Source organism: Saccostrea cucullata, unplaced genomic scaffold (genome assembly GCF_032062105.1).
Source record: "Saccostrea cucullata isolate Sc308-1 unplaced genomic scaffold, CSIRO_AGI_Scuc_v1 ctg330, whole genome shotgun sequence".
Taxonomy (NCBI): domain Eukaryota; kingdom Metazoa; phylum Mollusca; class Bivalvia; order Ostreida; family Ostreidae; genus Saccostrea; species Saccostrea cuccullata.
The window spans coordinates 374,139-397,960 of record NW_026935947.1 but is presented as its reverse complement, the minus strand read 5'-3'; the positions used below and the strand labels follow the sequence as shown (position 1 = coordinate 397,960).

Genomic DNA, 23,822 nt, shown 5'->3' with positions numbered 1-23,822 from the left:
ACTTTTGTAACTGAAAACTGAAAACATAGATTACAAAATAAATTCTGTTAACATTATACAGTCTGAACTTCATTGTTGGAAATAACATTTCATTTGGTAATTTTTTGGAAATGCTACATGGGCGTAGCAACGGGGGGGGGGGGGGGGGCACTATTTTCAAAACTTACTTTTACTATAGGAAATGATATTTGAAAACCTGGTTGCCCCCCCCCCCCCACTTGTAGACTTTTAGTTATGTAAATAGGAAATGTAGTGTTATAGAATTGGTACTGAAAGTAGTCGACAATTGGAAAAAACTTTACCGTTACCCCCCCCCCCCCCCCCTACACGAAATAGGATTTTCGACATTGGGCAAACTTTTCCTTTTTTTAATTTTATTTATTTATTTATTTTTTTTTGCTTGTCAACTTTTTTTAGGTAAGTAAAAAAAAATTCTATGGCTGCCCCCCCCCCCCCACTTTCGAAAACGATGCTACGCCACTTTGCTACATGTATACCCCATTTCCACAGAAAAAATGTTCTACAATAAAACGTAGTATTAATGAGAAAAGAAAGATATGTTATTGCAAATAAATTCACCATGATTTAAAAGAAATTGAGCTGCCATGGCAATGTCGATTATACATGGTCTTTTAAAGATAGATTACCGAACGAAAAAAATATGTAAAATATATATAATCATTGATTTCTTTCCGCTTTGTGAATTTAAGCAAATCACGTCAGACGAGCTTTTTAGGAGAGCTAATACTTGTTTCGGCATTTAGTTTGGTATGCAGTATCGAAAATAAACTCCAATTTGAGATATTGAAATTTCCAGTTTTCATTATGGCGCCAGTTCTGCATCTTCGCTAGCCAAGTATTTCTGATACGCTACCCTCGTATCAGAAACCCTGGGCTAGCGAAGATGCCGGTTCTGACGAATTCCTGGCGCGCAAAATATCAAAATGGTAAAAAAAAAACTCTGGAAAACGTCAGATATATTAAACTAAAAAAAAAATCACGTGAACTTAAAAAGTGCGCGTTACATTGCATGCATGTTACATTGTTGAGACACGTCTCACATCTTAAAAAGGGATATGTTATATACATATTTTTAATTACAAATTCAATAGAGCATTTAACATGGGAATTGCACTTTAGATACGTGTTCAAACAAGAACTCCAAATTTCATGTAATATTGATGACGTTTATCTTGCTATAAAATCGTGTACATCAAGCCTTCCTGGGAGTCAGTTTAGACATTTCACAAAATGATGATGCGACTTGTCATTTCGATCTTCTTTTTGTATTGCTTAAAGGAATCCCACAGCGCTAATATAGGTATGGAGTTTTTTAAAGCCATATATGGCGTATGTACATTGAAAATTTTTGGACTAAAATTATAGGAACTTATTATTTGTATCATTACTTTATTCAAAGATAGAACTTTTCCGTAAATTACAAAATCCATTTCAATTGCGTTATAAAGATATCACAAAAATTTAATTTGGATTCTTTGAATTTTCTCCGACTCGGAAGAAAATACAAAAGATTTAAATAACACATTATAGAGAAGATAAAATCGTATTATTAGATGAAACGAAGTGTTCTCCATGTTCACAATTGTATGAAAAGTTTTAATTTAAATGTATCAACTATATTTTTTTCTTAATTTTGTATTTTTTAAAAATTATTTTTTTGATCAGTTACGCCATATATGGCTTTAAGAAAGGGACATATTTTTATTAAGGAATCATTTAAGTGAGAACTACTTTAAATTGCTTTTTATTCGCTAAAACTTAATTTTCGCGCATGTACGCGAGTCTCTCTGCGTAGAATGGCATCTTTTTGTATTAGTAAGAATTATACACAACAAAAACCCAAACTTGAGCAAATTTTGTCTCGTTTATGAAATCAAGATAGTTGACTCGCGAAAAATATATCACTTGTTAATTTATATAAAGAATTTAGCATATTTAGTGCGATTCTTATCTCAGGGTTCCAGTTTATCCCAAAATTCATCTATGAGTAATTCGGCAAATTTGATGTGTAAGTTAAAATGAAACTCTCTTTTTCTGAGCTGTACTTCGGAAACGATGACGTAAACTCGTCTCCTGAAAAAAATACAATGTAGATAGATTGGGGAGGATTTTTCTCATACTTCTTCTATGTAGATAATACAAAATTTATTTTTAAAAAATGTATGATCTAATTAGACATTATCACTTAGTGATTGTTATAATTTACGGAAGTGTATTAATGCACTTGGACACTTTATTTTTAGCTCACCTGAGCCGAAGGCTCAAGTGAGCTTTTCTGATCAAAATTTGTCTGTTGTCTGTCGTCATATAGGAAAAATCTATAAAAATCTTCTTCTTCAGAACCACTGGACCAGGAAAGATGAAACTCATGTGGATCATCCTCAGGTAATGTAGATTCATGTTTGTTCAAATCATTCCCCCCGGGGCAAGGGTGGGGCCAAAATGGCCGACCCAGGTTTTACATAGGAATATATAAGAAAAATCTTTAAATATTTTCTTCTCCGGAACCACTGGGCCAGGTAAGATGAAACTCTTGTGGAATCATTCTCAGGTAATGTAGATTTAAGTTTGTTCAAATCATGCCCCCTGGGGCAAGGGTGGGGCCAAAATGGCCGACCCAAGTTTTACATACGAATATATAGGAAAAATCTTTAGAAATCTTCTTCTCCAGAACCACTGGGCCAGGAAAGATGAAACTCATGTGGAATCATTCTCAGGTAATGTAGATTCAAATTTGTTCAAATCATGCACCCGGGGCAAGGGTGGGGCCAAAATGGCCGACCCAAGTTTTACATAGGAATATATAGGAAAAATCTTTAGAAATCTTCTTCTCCGGAACCACTGGGCCAGGAAAGATGAAACTCATGTGGAATCATCCTCAGGTAATGTAGATTCAAATTTGTTCAAATCATGCCCCCCGGGGCAAGGGTGGGGCCAAAATGGCCGACCCAAGTTTTACATAGGAATATATAAGAAAAATCTTTAGAAATCTTCTTCTCCGGAACCACTGGGCCAGGAAAGATGAAACTCATGTGGAATCATTCTCAGGTAATGTAGATTCAAGTTTGTTCAAATCATGCCCCCCGGGGCAAGGATGGGGCCAAAATGGCCGACCCAAGTTTTACATAGGAATATATAAGAAAAATCTTAAAAAATCTTTTTCTCCAGAACCACTGGGCCAGGAAAGATGAAACTAATGTGGAATCATCTTCAGGTAGTGTAAATTCAAGTTTGTTCAAATCATGCCCCCCGGGGCAAGGATTTAATTTAAACAATATTTTATTCACAGATGTTGCCTACATTTAGGTCAAGGTACAGAACAAATAGTGATATTAAAAGAATGTACAAAAGAAGAAAAAAAAACACAAACAAAATTGAACAAAGTAACAGAGAAAGAAAAAAACAGAAAAAATCATATGTAGAAAATTAAACGAAAGAGAAAAATAGAATGAACAAAATAACAAAAAGGGAAAATTACAGGGGGAGACAAAATACAAAATAGTACCGGTTTGGGAGTACTTCTAACAAATAAAAATTATATCTATATATAGATATGACAGTGTTTATATAAAACGTTTTGTTGCTGCTATAAATGTATGTACAGCTTCAAATATTTGTATATTAATGTCAAGTCCATGGTTAGAACTACCATTTAAAAATAAATCACATTCGGGAATATTATCACAGCTTATAATATTATGTGTTGATTGAAAGAGTACATCTCTTGGAATTGTATATTTAGGACAAACAATAAAGTAATGATAGGCATTTTCAATACAATCAGTACAATGTTCACACATTGGAGTTTCAGCTAAATGTTGATTATATAAATCTGCTTTCAGATTACTAGCATTATTCCTTATCTGGCAATGTATTATATTATACTTTCTTTTTCCAAAATTAAAAAGTTCAATACTTTTCCTACAGAAATGAGATTTTAAAAGACTTTTGAATGAACATATTCCTGGAGCATTTTTAATATAATTTGGCAAGGTATTCCATTGTTTGACTGTAGAGGGGAGAAAACTTTCCATATAGGATGTTGTTCTAATATTAGGAATTTTAAATTGAGCATTATTAGTTCTAAGATTATACGAATGACTAGATGGGCGATAAGGTTCAATCAGATCATACAGATACTGTGGAGAATAACCATTAATAATTTTATAAAATAATATTAACTTATGAATTTTTCTCCTTGTTTTTAGGAGATCCCATCCAAGTTCATCATACAATTTTGTACGAGAAGAGTTACACCTTAATCCAGTAATAATTCTACCTGCTTCAACTTGTATATCTTCTAAGAGTTTAGAATCTTTTTCAGAACAATTGTCCCACACTACATCAGAATACTCAAGCACAGGTCGAACAAAAGCAAAATATATTTTAGTGAGTGTTTTACGTGATATCTGGTATTTGAGCATTCTAAGAATGTTTAATCTTTTTGAAGCATTTTCGTGTATTATCTGTATGTGTGATGTCCACATAGCATCTCTTTGGAAATGTAAACCTAAATGGGTATGAGAATCATTTTGAATAATAGGTGGGCCATATTCACCAAATTTAACAGGAGAATATACAATATTTTTTCTACTAAAATTTAAATTTACAGTTTTGTTAGGATTAAAATCAACAAGCCATTTCTTTGACCATTTATCAATATGTTCTAAATCATCAGTAAGTGATTGTGTAACATTTTCTTTATCTACAATAGCATATAAAGAAGTGTCATCAGCAAAAAGTCTTATATGGTTCACTAGATCATCACAAACATCATTAATATATAAAAGGAATAGGAATGGTCCTAGGACAGAACCCTGAGGAACTCCAGCATTTACTGTTTCAGAGTTTGATGTAAAACCATCTATTACAACTTTTTGTTGTCTATCAGACAAATAATTCTCAATCCAACCTAGTACATTGCCATTTATACCATAATTTGTTAGCTTTGTTAAAAGGCCTTTATGCCATACTCTATCAAATGCCTTAGAGATATCACAAAAAATAAATCTTACATCTTTACCTTTATCAAGATTCGAAATGATAGTATTATATATTTCTACCAGTTGATTAACAGTTGAATCTCCAGGTTGAAAGCCAGACTGATATTTGTATAATATGTTATTGTCCTTCATAAAGTTATATAAATGTTTAAACAGTATTTTTTCCATCAATTTACACAAGACACTTGTTAGAGATATTGGTCTATAATTAGATACCTCTTGAGCACTCCCTTTATTTTTAAAAACTGGTGTTATTTGCGATAACTTCCAGATATCTGGTAATTTCTTTTCCCTTAATGACATATTAAAGAGAGTTGTTAGGGGCTTTTTGATAGATGTGGATATTTCTTTTAGTATTCTTGGGGATATACCATCAGGACCAGGTGGTTTACTGTTATCAATGATAGTTAACTGGTCATAAATTTCAGCTTCGGTGATAAGCATTTCAGAGAAAATGTTATTTTGTTGTGGTGGACCAGGTCCATGAAGAGGAATATCTGGTTCATTATCAATGGAGGAAACTTGGGCAAAGTATTTATTTAGTACTGTAGCTTTTTCAACTGGATGGAAAATAAGTTTACCATTTGATTTTAATGGTGGTAAGGGTACATAATTTTTTTTAAGTTTTGATATTGATTTAACAATTCTCCACCATTTCCCAGGAGGAATTGATTTATCAATCATTGAAGACATTTTTTTATTATATCTTTCCCGGGATTTTCGAATTTCATCAATGACTGTATTTCTAAGTTCTCTGTATGATTGCCAATGCAGAGGATTGTCTGTATGTTTTGCTTTATAGTGAGTTCTATTTCGTTTTCTCATGAGTTTGCGTATTGTATTATTCATAAAGGACAAGGATGGGGCCAAAATGGCCGACCCAAGTTTTACATAGGAATATATAAGAAAAATCTTAAAAAATCTTTTTCTCCAGAACCACTGGGCCAGGAAAGATGAAACTCATGTGGAATCATCTTCAGGTAGTGTAAATTCAAGTTTGTTCAAATCATGCCCCCCGGGGCAAGGATGGGGCCAAAATGGCCGACCCAAGTTTTACATAGGAATATATAAGAAAAATCTTTTAAAATCTTCTTTTCAAGAACTTCAAAGCTTTGATTAGTGATATTTATATGGAATCATCCTCAGGTAGTGTAGATTCTAGTTTGTTCAAATAATGAACGCCTGGGGGGGGGGGGGGGAGTAAATTCAAGCCTGATGTGCTCAGCTGAGCGCTGTGGCCCCTGGGCCTCTTGTTTTATAATTATTTCTACACTTTAATCTGTAAAATTTACACTTTTATCTGTAAATTTTACACTTTAACATATTTTTGCACTTTAATCTTTTTTTTTCAACTTCTGCAAAGGTAGACATAGGCATTGAACACTGTGACATATGTTAAGCCCCCTCCCCTCCCCCACTCTCCACGGCCACGTTGCAGTATAGGTCAAAAGGGGGAAAGTGGTAGTGTTTGGATAAAAAATTAGGTACTGAAACATGTTTGAATACCTGTTACAACTGTTTTTATTAAATTGAAAGACTGATGGCCAATTCTCTTTACAATATTTTTCAGATGAACCGTGCAGTAAAAACGCAGACTGTGAAAAGGAAAACTCAGCTTGTTATTCAGAAAAATGTAAATGTGTATTTCCAAATTTCTATGACAGTAATGATGGAAATTGCGCTGGTGAGTTATTTCATGTCATTTTTATCAAAATAGTCCGATTTTAGTTAGACCTTAATTTTACCTTTATATTTTCTATAATAACTAATTCTAACATTATTATTTACATTATCATTATGTCATATCGGACGAAGTTCTTAGGGGATACATATTGCCATTGTTCGAACAATAACAGATGGTTCTGTCAATCTTGATAAAACTCCTCTGTCATAATGATCACTAACTTAAGATGTGTTATCTTTCTTCCAAGTACATGTAGCTATATATTTATGCCATGAGAAGGATAAAAAGTGGTATAGTTTTTTTTTAATTTAATCTTTCACGGCTGCTTTTAATAAGATCTTTTTAAAACTTAAGTAGCCCTTGCCTCTTGTCAAAACAAATTACGCAAAAAGTTGGGAAAGAATGGACCAAAAACATTTTCATTTTTAATTTCCATGCCCCCGTAAACGAAGTTTCGGGGGAATATAGTTTTTGTCGTATCCGCCCGTTTGTCCGTCACGGGAATTACTGAGGGTTTTTTTTGTTTGTTTGTGTTGGAGAGGACATTCTTAGTTGGAATAACTTGTGTCCAATCCCATAGATTATGTTTCAATAAAATATGTTTAAATCAATTACTGGATCAGAAAAGCTGAAAGTTATGTTTTTTGGGTCGTATAGATTCTTAATTGTTTTAAAAGTTTTACATTGAAATACTAGTATACAGATGAACACCTTAAAATCTTCTTCTCAAGAACCACTGATCCAGGAAAGCTTAAACTTATGTGGAAGCATCCGGGGTAGAATAGATTCTAAATTGTTTAAATTAGTATCCCCAAGATAAGAGTTAGACCAAACAGGAACTCAAAGTTTTGCATAGAAATAAAAGAAAAAAATGATTTTAAATCTCCCTCTCAAGAACAACTGGCGAGTGAGCTTTTCTGATCACATTTTGTCCGTCGTCTGTCTATTCGTCTGTAAACTTTTCACATTTTCGACTTATTCTCAAGAACCACTGGGCCCATTTTAACCAAACTTAGTACAAATCCTTCTTTGGTAAAGGGGGTTTAAATTGTTGAAATGAAGGGCAAAATCTCCTCACAAAGGGAAATAATCGAGAAAAGGAGAAAAATAGGGTGGGGCCATTAAAAAAATCATTCATATCAAGAACCACTGGACTGGAAAAGCTGAAACTTATGTGGAAGCATCCTGGGGTAGTGTAGATTCTAAAATATTCAAATCATGAACCGCGAGGGTTAGACGGGACTACAATAGGGATTTAAGTTTCACATACAAATATATAGAAAAAATACTTTTAAAATCTTCTGAAGAAGAACCACTGGACCAGAAAAGCTGAAACTTATGTGAAAGTACTAGTATCCTGGGGTAGTGTAGATTCTAAATTGTTCAAATTATGCATGACCTCCAGCCGTAGGACGGGGCCACATTAGGGAATCAAAATTTTACATTCAAATATATACGAAAAAACTCGGGAACTACTGGGCAAGAAAAGCTGAAAGTTATCTGACAGCTTTTTAGGGAAGTGTAGATTTTATATTGTCTAAAATATTACCCTTGGGGTAGGGTGGGGTCCCAAAGGGTAGGGTGGGGTCCCAAAAGGTATAACAAAGGGGGAATCTGATAAAGAACAACATGGTCGAAGCTATTCAGGTGAGTGATGTGGCCCATGGGCCTCTTATTATTATTATTATTATTAGCTCACCTGAGGCAAAGGCTCACGTGAGATCTAAATGTAATCCGTCTGCTTGTCTGTTTGTAGTGTGTTGTGTATTTCAAATTCCTCTCCAGAACCACCACAAGGTTAATTTTTACCAAACTTACTGGCACTGCAAAGCGTCTGTGCATAAAGGAAATTCAAATTTATTCAAAAGAGGTCTATAGATATCCTCCCAAGGAAAGCAAAACAAAGTTAAGTCATACTATATGCAGGGGAATTTTCGCCCAAATCGCCATACCCTCGTTTGGGTGAATTTAAAATGGGGCGAATTCAAATAATACAGTATAATTTCTTAAACAAATACTATGATGGGCGAATTCAAAACGATGCTAAATTGTTTACATATGTGAAAGGGCTAAAATAACATGGGGCGAAAATAACCCTGTATACATTATTTTTGGAAGCATTCTCAGGAAGAGACCAACTTGGTTTAAATCATGGCTCCTCGGACTAGGATGGGGTCATAGTTTTCACTATATAATGGCATTAGTAATTACTATAATGTCATAGTTAACTTATCACTGAAGTTATTGTTGGTAAATCAGTAAAAAAGTTATCACTACGGTAAATCAAATTTTTGGAAGTGATAATTATCAATCCAAGGTTGATTTATGTTTTAAATAATTAATATTTTGTTATTTAAGTCTTATTTAATTTCACAACATAGGTTTTAAGAATTTTTTTTTCATTTAACGAAAGTTATTTGTTGTCTTCTCCTTCAAATGTCGGCTTCAGAGGTCATTGGGTCAAGTGATAGAATAGTTTTAGATTAAGTACACTCCCGAGCTTTTCTTCTGAAGCCTGTGGCTTTATCTTACATTTCAATACTAACCTGAAGTTGATGTATTCTGTCTAAATTTAAAGGCTTCGATGTCCTGAGGTAATTTTTGAGGAATAATTTAATGAGTGGTTTACAAAAAGGAGGCATGGGGCGATAAGTTTTAGTTCTAAGCGATCTAGGAGGTAAATTGGTGATAAAATACTGACTTGGATGGATGAATTTGGATAGCTGAACTTGAATTAGGTGGTACTCTGTGGTTAAGGCCACTGTGTGGGACAAAAATTGTTTCATTTATACTTTTATAGTATTTTTATTATAAGTGCTTAGACTAAATTTTCGGAAATCCATTTAAGTGACTCTTATTTACTTCATGCTAGGAACAGCAACCTTCTGTTCAAACAATCGCGAGTGCGCCTATGGAACGTGTGACAACGGCGTGTGTCTATGTGACGATGGTTACTCACGAGAATCAAACTGCCGACTCCGCGTCGAGAGACCGTGCAGTGGTGGTAGGTTGGAATTATTTTTTAAATATTTCATGATATGCAGGATCATATTGTGATTGGCTTTTTTCTTAAATGAATTTCATTCTTAAATGAATTTCAAATTAAGATAAATGAAATGGCGTGTGAAGTGTTGTAAATTTGCATTCAATTCTTTTTTCAGGGATGTCAATAAAAACTGGAGTGACTTCCCTTGTCTTCCTCCTCGGGTCCCTGTGGATGCTCCTAAAATGAACGAACTCTTTATTCTGTGAACTTTCTATATATATTAGAATGATATTTCTTCAAATTTTTTTATTTTATATCTTATGCATTTGAAGTCGCTGGCTTCAATCAAACTTTATCAGGAAAAAAGATACTGATTTTCTGTTCATATCTTTATGTGAATTGAATATATATGTATTAAGATGACAGCTAAAGATTTTTTCCACGATTCCTCAATAATTTTCATAAAATGATATTTACTATGAAATTTATATACTAGTCGATTGACAAGAGGAATGGCGAAAGGAAAATCCAGAACATTATGGAAAATCTATTTAATTAATTTACAACCAAAACTATTTTACAATTTCATTCTTCTTTTAGTTTTGTTTGTTTGCTTGCTTCAGTTTTAATTTAGATTAGTATGTGCCCATAAGCACGACAATACTTCTCAGCGAGTAAAAGACTATTATTGAATACTATGTGCTTTTTAGAGTATAAAAAACTGTATTTCATCGAATTTCTTCTTAATAGACTTATTACTTAATAAATCCTTCATTTTTATTTTTGTTGTTGTTGTTTTTGTTGTTGATTACTCGATAGGACTAGAACTTGGTGTGTGATCTGCAAGAATCATGATTACGAAACATTTATGGTGATTAATGTCCAAGTTTTGGTTGGATAACGAGTGGACAGATTTTACAAAGCAACGCACATGGGGAAATGCTCAGTTTACACTGAAATATATATACGTATATAGCTTGCAAAAGTTTAATAGTTAAGTCCACTTTTATTAACAGTTGCGATAATACGCTTAAAAATATCAATAAAAACACCTGATATGGTAATAGTTAGTCCGAAATATTAGTTGCAGAACTGCACCTTTCCGAAAAAAATATTTTGACAGACGGTCAGTCAAAATATTTTTTCGGAGAGCTACAGTTCTGCAGCTACCGAAATATCGAATGTTTTCCAGCTTCTTTTTTTTCGATTTTGATAATTTACGTGCAAGGAAATCGTTAGAATCGGCGCTATTTGAAAACTGGAAATTTTGCCGTCTCAACCTGGATTTTATTTTCCGATACTTGCAATCCAAACCAAATGCCGAAATCAAAATTTATTGATAGCACAATACTTCTTGTACTGAACAATATCGATAAAAAGAAAATATCACTCCACATTTCCAAACAGGACTTGCAAGATTTTAAAATGCACGAAATGAAGACAAATCTCGACAGTCTAATATAAAATGTTTTCATAGAATTATATGTTTTGTAAATGAGCAATAAAAACACTAATTGTAAGTACTAAATGAATTTACTTTTGATAGCTTGAGAGTTTGACATTCAATTCGGTTCGCAAGTATCTAAATCCAATCCGAGAACGCCGCTCCGGTTGTACGAGGCGAATTCCCTGTTTTCGTAATGGCGCCAGTTCTTGGCACGTAAAATATCAAAATCGTAAAAAAAAAAGCTTGGAAAACATCAGATATTAGGTAGTTGCAGAACTGTAGGTCTGCAACAAAAATATTTTGTGCTTTTCATTGAAAAAAGTGTATATTTATTGCGCACAAAAAGTGCGCTGTTTTTCGATTGATTTCTCTGTGTTTTTCATAATGTCATCTCAAAATTTTTTTTATTTTTTATTATTTTTTTTTTTTTATTTTTTATTTTTTTTTATCTTTTATTACACAGTTCCCATCAATACCCATTTACAATTGCCAGTTTACCCGTGTATTTAGGATAACCAGCATAAAAAACAACAAAGGAAAAGAAATCTTCAAAATATGTCATTATAACAAATTTGATAAAAGTTTAACTGGGTCTTTAAACATACAAGTTTTTGACAAATTTAACATGAAATCTATATCTTTTTCTAACGAACATCTAATGCTTTTCTCTAACATGAACTTCTCTTGTATAATATTTTGTATTCTGCTTTTCATTTTAAATTTATATATTTTATATGCCAAATATGATATTATAGTATTATAAAAGCGAATTCTTGAATTTGTTTCCAAGTAGAATCCTACAACAATATGTTTCCATTGCACATCATAGTTCATAACAATATTCAACTTTTGCCATACACCTTTTACATTATCACAATCAAAAATTAGATGTTTTATTTCTTCATTTTCATTTCCACAAAATTCACATTTTGCATTTTCTCTTAGTTTACATTTTTGTAAAAAAAGAGTTACAACATAGAATATTATTCAACAATTTATAATTTTAAAAATTCACTAAGACGTTTATACGACGGCGTATTAGTGCCATTTTCACAATGTAGAATTTTTTTTTTAATCGTTTGTACGATTTAATAAATCGTTTGTACGATTTAATAAATCGTTTGTACGATTTAGTAAATCGTTTGTACGATTTAGTAAATCGTTTGTACGATTTAGTAAATCGTTTGTACGATTTAGTAAATCGTTTGTACGATTTAATCGTTTGTACAATTTAGTAAATCGTTTGTACGATTTAATAAATCGTTTGTACAATTTAGTAAATCGTTTGTACAATTTGTTTGTTAAATCGTTTGTACAATTTATTAAATCGTTTGTACAATTTATTAAATCGTTTGTACGATTTAATAAATCGTTCGTACGATTTAATAAATCGTTTGTACAATTTAGTAGATCGTTTGTACGATTTAATAAATCGTTTGTACAATTTAGTAAGTCGTTTGTACAATTTAATAAATCGTTTGTACAATTTGTTTGTTAAATCGTTTGTACAATTTATTAAATCGTTTGTACGATTTAGTAAATCGTTTGTACAATTTAGTAAATCGTTTGTACAATTTAGTAAATCGTACAAACGATTTATTAAATTGTACAAACGATTTATTAAATCGTACAAACGATTTTTAAAAAAATCTACATTGTTAAAATGGCACTAATACGCCGTCGTACGTTTATCATACATGAGTTTGATTTTATTTCTATAAATATTACACCAGTATTCTTTACTCACACAAAAGTTTCGACCTAATATTGATTGATAACATGGATATTTAAACTTTTTAGACAACATATTCTCATAGAAAAACTTACATTTTTTATCTGTAATACAATTAAAACCACTGTTAAAATTGAAAGAATTTACAGAAGTTGTCTTGGTAAAAATACAACACTTCATATCAAACATGTTACTCTGTTTCGTTACAACTTTTTTTAGAATCTTGTACTCACACAACCAGTTAGATTTATTTATCAAAGTATTTGAAATTTCTTGTAATGTTTTAAAGTTACCATTTTCATCAAAGAGATCTTTCGTATACAAAATATTACTGGCAATCCAATTTTTAAAACATATTGTTTTACCTTTAAATTGATATAAAATGTTATACCAAAGTGGTTGTCGTGCAAATTTGACATTTGATAAATTTGATATTTCTATTTCCTTTTTGCATTCATTGAAATAACAGAATATTTCTTTATAAAAAGTAGGAAGGTGAGAAATAAGTAAAAAGTTTTCGAGTTTTCTTTCAGACAATGTAAGTAAATAATTAATGTCTATATTCATTTCATTTAGGTATCCATTTATGACTTTATTCAGTATACAAGATTTATCACTAAGTCTTGTTACCCAAGATGCCTTTTGTAAGAAGATTACAAAAAGTTATAGATCAATTAATAAGTAAAGAACAATCGGCCTATATTAAAGGACGTTATATTGGAATTAATGCTAGAACTGTTTTAGATATTTATGAATATTGTATGCATGGAAAATAATAGGGAAGGACTTTTGTTATTTATAGATTTTGAAAAAGCTTTTGATTCTATAGAATGGAATTTTTATTTAAAGTACTAGAAAAATTTAACTTTGGTGAAAACTTTATCAGATGGATAAAAATTTTATACACCAGCCCAATTTTTAAAGTAAAAAATAATGGTTGGATTTCCAAAACTTGTTCTATGTCTAGAGGCATAAGACAAGGGTGTCCTATTTCAGCCTTGCTATTTTTATTTGTCGCAGAAATATTAGCTATAAAAAAAAGTAATGAACATATTAAAGGTATTAAACTAAATGCAACTTCGCCAGAAATAAAAAATCTTCAACATGCGGATGATATAACTTTAGCTTTAAAAGATAGATCCTCATTAGAAACAGCAATTGAAATTGTTCAAACTTTTTGCAACCATGCTGGATCAAAAATTAATCTGAATAAAACACAATGTATACTTTAAGGTAGTCTCAAGGATAGGCACTCAAATGTGTGTGGTATAAATGTAACTAATGATGCTGCTCGCTGCTTAGGTATTTTTACTGGACATAACAAAGACCAATGCTACAACTTGAATTGGATTAACATTTATGAAGATATGGAAAAACTGTTTGAATCATGGAAAAAAAGAAAATTAACAATTTTTGGAAAGTCTTGTATAGTTAATTCTTTAGCTTTATCAAAATTAATATATGTTGGTTCAATATTACCCATTCCAGACCACGAGTTGATAAAAAAAATTAAAAAGTAGTGTATTCAATTTTACATGGAACAAACGAGATAGAATTCAGCGAGACACAGCTATAGGCAAACAAGAAGAAGGGGGGATAGGATTAGTTGATATTGATCTCAAAATATTACCATAATTGTATGTCATCTCAAAATATCAATATAACTGTATGTTCCTAACTCATTCCTTTACATTTCCACAACAAAACATGCCTTATATAACCGTTATAAATAGCTCTCATGACACCATCGAAATTTTTGTCTATATAGGGGTCATTGATACTCTGATAACAGAGATAACTCTTAATGACATAAATGTCTATTATTCCTTTATAGATTTGCCTAGTTGAAGTGTCTTTTCTGTCCAATTTTGCCCCGCAAGCTATGCTATAATTGTTTGTATTTTACTTACAAAATACATCTCTATTGAAAAATCATTAAGATTTAAGCAACATTTTATATGAGTGAGCAGAGGATTTATGAACCTTAAACTGAAGTTTTGGGCAGTGTGATCGTTTCGTGCAGATATCAAATATGAGATACCTCGACCTTGCGGAATTAAAATTTGCACAACTGGTTATCTAGAGAGTAGAGTAAAGGAAAACAGCATATAGTATTGGTATTTATCAGTCAGCAGTTAGGCAATAGCAATAAGCAGTCAACAGTTGGCAATAAGCAGTTGGCTGTCGTAATTATGTTCCCCAAACGAAGTTGGGGAACATATTGTTTTACTCTGTTTCTTATTATGTCGTCCCGAACGAAGTCGGGGACGACATATTGCGATTGTACGCATGTTTTTGTTGTTCGGGCGGTTTCTCGGAGATTGCTGGGACAATCTTCCTGAAACTTTCCTTAAAGGAGGATCACTGGTTGTTGTTGTGCCATGTGGTCATTCAGGTTCAAAATGGCTACTGTTGCCATGGAAACCTGCAAAAAGCGACGAATTTTGTCCGCGAGTGTTCTCTTTGGTCCCTTGAACATTCTTCAGGAAATTTTACTGATTTATTGATAAGTATCTGTCATTGTGCGTGTTGCATTTAAAAATTGCAAATTGTCAATAGTTTCAATGGAAACAGGGGAAAATTGAAAAATCTTTAACTTTGATTTTTAAATCAAAGTACTGAAAGTACTGATAGGAGTTGCTGGGTTTTTTTCCAAGCTTAGCTAATGGGTATTGTTTTATTGATGAGAAAAAATGAAAGTTTTGTCAAGTTCGGGGCGACATAAGCTACTGCTTGCAATAGCAGACTTTCTAGTTTTTCTTCTTCTTCCTGGGTACTTTTTTGTCCCGGAGTGATCTTGTAAACTACACATCCGACTTAGGTAAAACCTTTTTAGGGACAGTAGGCATGTTATGTAGATTTGCGGAACGAAGGTCATTTTGCGCGCACGTGCAACACGTGAAATGACCGATTTATATTGATATAGGCGTAACTTTTTACATTTTTAATGAAATGCTTTGAAACTCATAATATAAGGATATTTTAGTAGCATAGACAATATGACATGGTCAAAATAGCAAGATCTCACGTGCATGCACGTGTGCTTTGCTCTAATTGGCTGAAATTAAAGTCTCAGTATCTTTCTTGTTTTTTGACAAAATCTTTTGAAATTTTGAACATAGCTATGCATTAGGATAACATGATATATATTAGTTATCATGAAAACACGTACATGCACGTGCGCTGCAATCTGATTGTCTTAAACTTTAAATAGCTATAACTCCCATAGAACTCTACATAGATAGATATAATGGACTTCTACAAGAAGGACTGGTCACCGTGCATATGCATACACGTGCGTGTACGTGCGCTGCAATCTGATTGGCTTAAATTTTAAACAGTTATAATTCCCTTGGTTTTTAACCAAATGGGGTGGGATTTAGAACATAGATAAATGTAATGGACTTCTACAATAAGGTATGTTCACCATGCTCGTGCACGTGATATGAATGAAATCAAAAATACACTTGAATGAGCGTATTTTTAATACTTAGAAATTAAATACATTAATATTTAGTATATTAAAATATACAGATTTTGTAGACAAGATGATATGGTCATTACGCAAATGCATTCACATGCGCACGCGTGCAATGCTAAAATTTGAATGTACTTGGTACACTTCTGGGTAAACGTTGTTAAAATCATAAATGCATAGAGTTTGTCATATTTAATGAAGCTTACAGGAAATGTGGCACCAAAAGGGAGTTGGGGAGCGTTTGGGGAACATCTGTAACGGTCCCCGTTACAATTAGCACTAGTTTGTTGACATGTTTTAACTCTAACCTTTTTATTTAAATCTCACGACAATTCTGCGATTTATTTTAATCAGGAAACAAGCGGGTAATGAATAAATAAATAAATTAATTAATTAATAAGAAAAAAAAGATATTCTTTGATACCAGTTAAATCTTAGATCCTTACAGTAACTTCCTTATTATAGTTATACATGTACATAGAGTATGTAACATTATTTTTAGAAAAGTGTAAATCAATTATGATGTTTTTTTTTAAATGAAGACTTTAACGTCATGAACAATTACATGACGTCACAAAGGTTAAAACTGCGAATTTCGGGTAAAAAGATTTCGGCCTTAGTGAACACAGCAAGAAAAATGATTGCGCCCATGACAAAAGGGCCTTATGGCATTTTTGCTAAAACAGAGAAATAACGTCACAAAGATATGACGTTGCAGACGGTGAACTTCGACGCAGATTTTATTTTAACCACGTGTTTTGACGTTTGACGCATCCTGAGTTTCCATGGAATTTATTTTCATTTATGAATTAATGTAATTAATGTCTGAATCTTTCAATCCACTGATTTTAATAGATATATATAAATAAAAACATTTAGAACTGGTTTGAATTCTTAACAAACATATCTATTATTACCGGCCGCCAGGAGGCGGTCGGTTATATGATATGAAAGTTTGAAGTCGCTGTGCGTTTCTGCGGAGTTGAAACAATTTAGATAAAAAAAAAACATTTAATATTAATATAATAATATATTAAAAAGAGCGTCTAAATGTTTAACAAGAACGCACAATAAACATAAAATTATAATTTTGTTTTTATAAAGAATGGGGTAAATATTTCATCCAATCCTGATTGAGAAACTTTGACATGTCTGAGGTGCGGAGAAAATTAGGACATGTGTTGGGCATAGTCTAAAGCAAAGACCGCGTTATGTACATTGCACAAGTTTACTTTCTCTATTTAAACAGGGTTTGTTGTACGTATTTATTTTAAAATGACATGTACACATGTACATATATTAACATTTTCAAAAATATGGTTAAATGTTAATTCATTAAAAGACCTAGCAGACTACAGAATATTACAAGAGTTTGCCCTAGCAGACGAGGATAATGCGCGATTTACAATGTGCCAAGAATTTCCCCGCTACAACTCAAACTGATAGAGAAGAAATGTAGTGGCGGATCTAGAGGGAGATTAGTTTTTTCCTCTAGGAGAAAGCAAGGAGCCCCACATATTTGTTGCGTTTTATTAAATCAAAACTACACTTCATATCTAGTTGTAGATTACATTAAACTTTAGTTTTAAACTTTTAAATTAAATGTAAATGCCTCTTAAACATACAGGCCCAAGGTTTGTTGACGCAGAGGACCAGGGGTACTTTGTTTATACATGTAATACTGAACATGCATTCTGTAATTAAGAAAATCATGCAATGTCTAGCACAAGCGTTTAACAGGTCTGGGCGGCCTCCGTTTTTGGAGGATAGCTAGATTCAATATGGCAGCCAAATTTTTTACCATATATGGAAATCGCAATGCAATGTCGGATAGTTTATCTTCTGATTTCAGAGGATAGCACAGGTAATTTTCAAACGCCGCATGCCTACCTTTAATCAAAAAGTGCAAGCACCAGAGTACAATTAAATAAAAGATCAGACATTAAACTATCAATTGTATATGGCGATTTGAGATTCTATGTCTAGAATTTTTACAATACGCTTTCAAAGTTGGCACTTCTTGCGCTTCATTTCTACTTAATATTCCTTGTTATTTTGTTTAATTTTTATGTTTTTTCCCTATCAGGACAAATAAAAAGGCACTTAAATGCTCAAACAATACATAAATAACATTACTTTCATATTTCTTTTAATTAAAGATTAGAGGAAAAGGAAACACAAAAGAAAACGTACTGTAAAGACAAAATACACTCTGCCTGATAATTTAAGCAAAGATAAAATAAATATTATTTAGAGAAAATAAGAAAAAAATCCCACTTTTTAGCTGTGCAGCATCTAAACTTCCGCTATCTAGAGTTCTTAGATGAGGCCTCGACGGGGACCATGCATTCGCAGTATATATATTTCCACAGACAACGTAAGTTTCAGTCAGATTAGTTTTGACAACGGGTAGACGCAATTGAATTTAAGTCAGTCTTAACTGATAAGGGGGACGGTCTAACCTTGCTGTAGATGGAGATTGATCCTAATTTATTTCAGGGGTCTTAATATTTCAGTTTTATTAGATGTATACACATACAACAGTATAGAAGACTAATACAGAACGGAAAGTAGCTCCGCCCACTGTAGTCCCGTGCAGAAGAGCAAACTTCAAAGAAAAATTCCTCTACCGTCTTATTAAATGAAATAATAATGAAACTGAATTTTTCAAAAATATGTTTTTTAAAACTTTTATGCTGTTAACACATAATTATGGTACCGGAAAATGAGGTTGGCTATAATTAATTTTCAGACAGGAAAGGGTCTTTAACAAAGCTTTCAAATGAATAATTTATTGACAGCAAATTACCAAAATTTGTTAAAATGATTTAAATACCTATATTTAACCATCATCGTATGAAATTTAACCTTTTATTTGTTTTGGTTGAAAAATCAGAGTACGGTACATAAACTGGGACTTGAGATGCAAGAGTTGCTGTTATTTGTTTGGTTTACTGCCCTTTGTTTTGAAAAGTCCGGTAGGTGGCGACACCTCCATCCTCTGTTTCTAGAGGATAAAATCACAGGAGTTCGCGTACCTTTCAATTTTGCCGAAAATTTCGGTAAATAAAAAAGATACGTAATACCTATAATAATAACAAGGAGTGCAACCGTTGTCCACGACGCCATGACGTGACGTCACGGGCGGTCCATTTACCCAAAAGGAACAAAAAAACAAAAAAACAATCATACACAATTAACTAGAGATAAAGATATTACGTTTAGATACGAGTACAAGTACTTGTACCTCCCCGTTTTAAATTTTCTTGAATGTCTACTAACTTGTCTCTGGTTTCTTTTCGCATATGACCTCAATCATCTAGATTAGCATTTCAGGAAATTTTGTTCCTTTTTGGGTAAATGGACGCGCCCGTGACGTCACGTCATGGCGTCGCGGACAACGGATATTTGAGCGAAGTTGTGGAAAAATGTCACCGCTACTGCTGTAAAACATGCGTTTGAAATCACATGCATAAAGAGCCATAAAGAATGGTCCCTTCAAAAAAGATTGGTTTGCGTTTATTAATTTTCGATTGAAGATTAATTGTGCGACAGCCTTGATATTAAGCGAGGGGTTACCAGATGACCTAAAATGCGTTGCACTCCTTTGTGTGATTATTATACGTATTACGTATTCTTTTTTAATTTCATGAAAATTTCGGTATAATTGATTGGTACGCGAACTCCTGTGATAAAATCTATCCTCCAAAAACAGAGGCCGCCTAGACCTGTTTAATGTCACGAGGATATATATTAACAGATAAATGTAACATATTTTAAAAACAGATCACCATTTCAGTCTTTAGTTGCTTCATAAAAGAAACAATTAATTGGTTTGCGGCCGATTTTTGACGCTTGCGTCAATGTATGTTTCTTGTACGTCTCTGATACCAATACAGTTTTCCGACATCATGCACCATGTACATGTATAGAAGCTGTCAACAAGGTGTTTATCTGATAGGATAATAAACCTGTGTACTCTAGAAAAATAAATTTTATTTACATATTTATACCAGATTTAGGATACATGTTAGACAGGGGTATATTGTTAAAATATTGCAAAGGAAAATTGCCTTCCTTTTTTGAGATCCGCTCCTCCACTCTCAATATACATTGCGATCGCGCCGATCACATGTAAACATTGATTCATCGGTGCATACTGCTTAAACTTTTGCTAAATTGTTTATACTAATGTTGAAACTAAACATACATCTTCCACATTGTTACAAATCTAGCAAAATTTGTTAGAACAACAGTCAAGGTATTTGTATTTTCTATAAATAAAAAAAAATAGGAGAGATATCTCTAATGTCAACAATCGATGTAAAAGGGGTACCAGAGAGGGACTTTTAACATTTCAGCGAGTTAGCTCCTGGATTATAAAAGAGATCTTTTATTACCAAATAAAAACACTTTCAGTTGTCGGCATAATTTTTTTTATTTTAAATAAATAAAATATTGTTGTACTTTGGGAACAATTAGGTCCTGTTAATGTAGACAAGGAAAAACAAAGAAAAAAGGAAAACTGTAAAATTGAACAGACTGGACTTTTAAATTTTTTTTCCCCAAATCTCTTATCTATAGCTTTTTTTTTTTTGCATGAAATAATTTAATAACGAATTTCATTTTTTTTTTAATAATATACATGCAAAGTATCTACCGTATCATGAATCATGATTAAAAAAAATAAAACTTTAAAAATGTTGTTTTGTCTTATATTCTTGTTGCACAAACGTTGTTTTGTCATATTCTTGTTGCACAAACGACACTTCAATTTAGAGAAATTAAAACAAGCAAAAACATCCGAATAAAAAAAAATGTTCCAACTTAAATAGAGCTGCATGGTCAAGTTAATCTGATGAGAGAGAGATGGCGAGAAAGAGAGAGAGGATGTAGGGTGGATAAAAATATTTATATTGAATCTATGTAGTTCTATATAGTCTATATAGTTCTCTAAACTACATGTATGGCTATATATTTTCAAGATCTCCAAATTTGAAATACATGTAACTCTTTGGTACTTACTTGTTGTTTTTTTTTTTTTTACAAAGAGTTCAAATGTTTTAAGCATTTTCTGCAAATTAACCCCTAAAGCCACGAAGAACTTTGTCTTTCACAAAAGCTCGATCAGCATTGAATGTCTTTAACAGATCAATTATCATGCTAAAAACCCAATTCATCACTGGACTCAACTCATTGCTGTTAACAGTGTGGAATATATTGTTTAACCTCTTATCAAATTACGGATAAATATTATTACATATACACATATTATGATTTTATTTGTTTGATTGATAAAAAAATCCTTTTAAGTTCAGGATCGGGTTTCATTTTTACATGTAAATGCTGACAGAAAAAAATTAGATGATTTTAATACACGACATAAAACTGCAACAATATGCTTGCATTTTGTTTTATTTTGGCCACAGTGCAGGGAATGCGGGTGGGGTTGTCCGTTTATATTTCCGTAACATGTAAGGCTTTACAAGGCTTAGCATATCCAAGCTTCTAGCATGGGACCAGAAAGGAATTCATACTCTGTAAAACTCAGTTCGTAACATAAAATTTAGAAAACAAAATCATTAGAATGAAGGTAATCTTTTACAATTCAGTCATAAAAAAATATGATGAATTTTCTAAGATGCTTACATCCCTACAAAAATCTGACATTTCAAAACTCAGCCAGTTCAGATACAATTGTCAGGAAATATATTATACAAAACAGTCATATTTAACTGACTGTATATTTAGGCATGAACAATTACCGGTATATGTTATTATTTTTAACCCACACCTACCTCAACAAAATCTATACATTAAACTGCATGATTCATTTTCAGTGGACCTTCAGATATCCGGGCCCCAGATATACGGATGCTTCGGTATCCGGACGACTTTTCATTGGAACGAAATTTGTAAATGTAATTTTGTCTTGTTTAATTGGTAATTCAGGTATCCGGACGCTTCACATATTTGGACAAATTGACTGGGAACCAAAGCGTCCGGATAAATGAGGCTCCACTGTATATTGATTTGTCTACTGGATGTTTTTTTTTTTAATAAATTAATGAGGAAAAAATCGATGAACCACTTTGTTCGAAATTCTTAATAAATTTTTGTAAATGTCATCTTTAATTTTATTCTATTGGTATGCTTCTAAAACCGTCCATTTCATAAAATAGAACCAGATCCTGTTATTCTAAGGTGTCATTATATACATGATTAACAATACTGAATTTATAACAATTCGGTTCCAGGCTCATAGTGCTCATGATCGCTGAGCGATTTTGAAAATGGCAATGCTCAGAAACAAAGGTGCAAATAGAAAATGAAGAATATTATGCAGTATTATTTCAAACCTAAATAAAAAGTGAAATTACATGTTGAGGGTTAATGGTACTGGGTGTAGGAGAGACACCCTGCCCTTGCACCTAAAACTTTGGAAGTAACAAAAAATATTTATTTATTTTAACTGGATCGTGTTCACAAGAATTCTAAGTTTCTGCCATTAAGATTTTAACCCCCCCCCCTCACCAACACACACATAATCCAACCAATGTTAATCCTGGGTCTATCTATTGTGTAAATGTGTGCGGGTTATAAACTTATAATTCATTCCTTTGTTTATAAAATTTTTCATCTTTTTGATCGGTAAATATCAAAATATTTTTACTGTAAGACTAAAAAATATTTCGTGTATCCTTTATATTTTTCAAACAGCAGTGTCATTTTTTGCCCTTTGCAAACAGACAACCTTAAAAATGCAGTGAATTAACCGAATTTCCGTTTTATTTACTGTCTACAGCATATACTAGTATCGTAATAACATGTTACCACGCTTCACAATTTTTTTGTCTTTATATGACATTTAGAAAAAAAATAACAATCTAATAAATTTTCACTTCATTTAGGTAGCGTTTTGTTGCTCTAGATATATTTTTTTAAAATTAATTTCTCACATATATTGTAACTTAAGACAAATCGTTTTATGCTCTTCCTATCGAGAACAATGTTTTAAATTAAAATAATTTTCTAATGAATTCTACAGGCTTATCAAATGAGTCTTGCATGGATTACTAGATGTAAATATTTTGTTTGAGAAAATAATTGTTTAAAAAAAACTGAATGGATGTCACCCGCTGTTCAGGTCTCCCCCTGGTGTCATAGAAAAGTGTGATGTAAAACACTCACTCATAATACTATACACCACTAATGAATCGATAATATATATATATAGCTATTGAATAATTATTAATTATTAAAAGAGACAATGAGATAAAGATAATGTGAATGGGTAAATATAAATATTACACAACTATGAATTACCAAAGTAAAATTACAGAAGAAAATCATTTTACGTTCACTCTGAAAACGTTTGACGTTGTTGAAAAACATGACGTCATTATGAACCTCTTAAAGTATCTTTGATAAAAATGAAGAAAAAACCTACTTAGAGTAGAGACAGGACCAT

General features: G+C 32.3%; 1 protein-coding gene across 1 annotated transcript; it reads left to right on the top strand.

Moving 5' to 3' along the window:
* Positions 1 to 1,250: 1,250 nt before the first annotated feature.
* On the top strand, positions 1,251 to 10,391 carry LOC134244310 (uncharacterized). The gene is made up of 4 exons (XM_062726567.1): positions 1,251 to 1,321; positions 6,595 to 6,708; positions 9,581 to 9,712; positions 9,870 to 10,391. The coding sequence occupies exons 1-4, from the start codon at positions 1,252 to 1,254 to the stop codon at positions 9,938 to 9,940; spliced, it is 387 nt and encodes a 128-aa protein (XP_062582551.1). The 5' UTR covers position 1,251; the 3' UTR covers positions 9,941 to 10,391.
* The last annotated feature ends 13,431 nt before the right edge of the window (positions 10,392 to 23,822 follow it).

Excerpts from the sequence above, each read along its gene's own strand:
- LOC134244310 (XM_062726567.1), top strand. The coding sequence starts at position 1,252 with ATGATGATGCGACTTGTCATTTCGATCTTCTTTTTGTATTGCTTAAAG. Across the intron at positions 1,322-6,594 it reads ATCCCACAGCGCTAATATAG|ATGAACCGTGCAGTAAAAAC; the intron begins GTATGGAGTTTT and ends AATATTTTTCAG. Across the intron at positions 6,709-9,580 it reads TAATGATGGAAATTGCGCTG|GAACAGCAACCTTCTGTTCA; the intron begins GTGAGTTATTTC and ends ACTTCATGCTAG.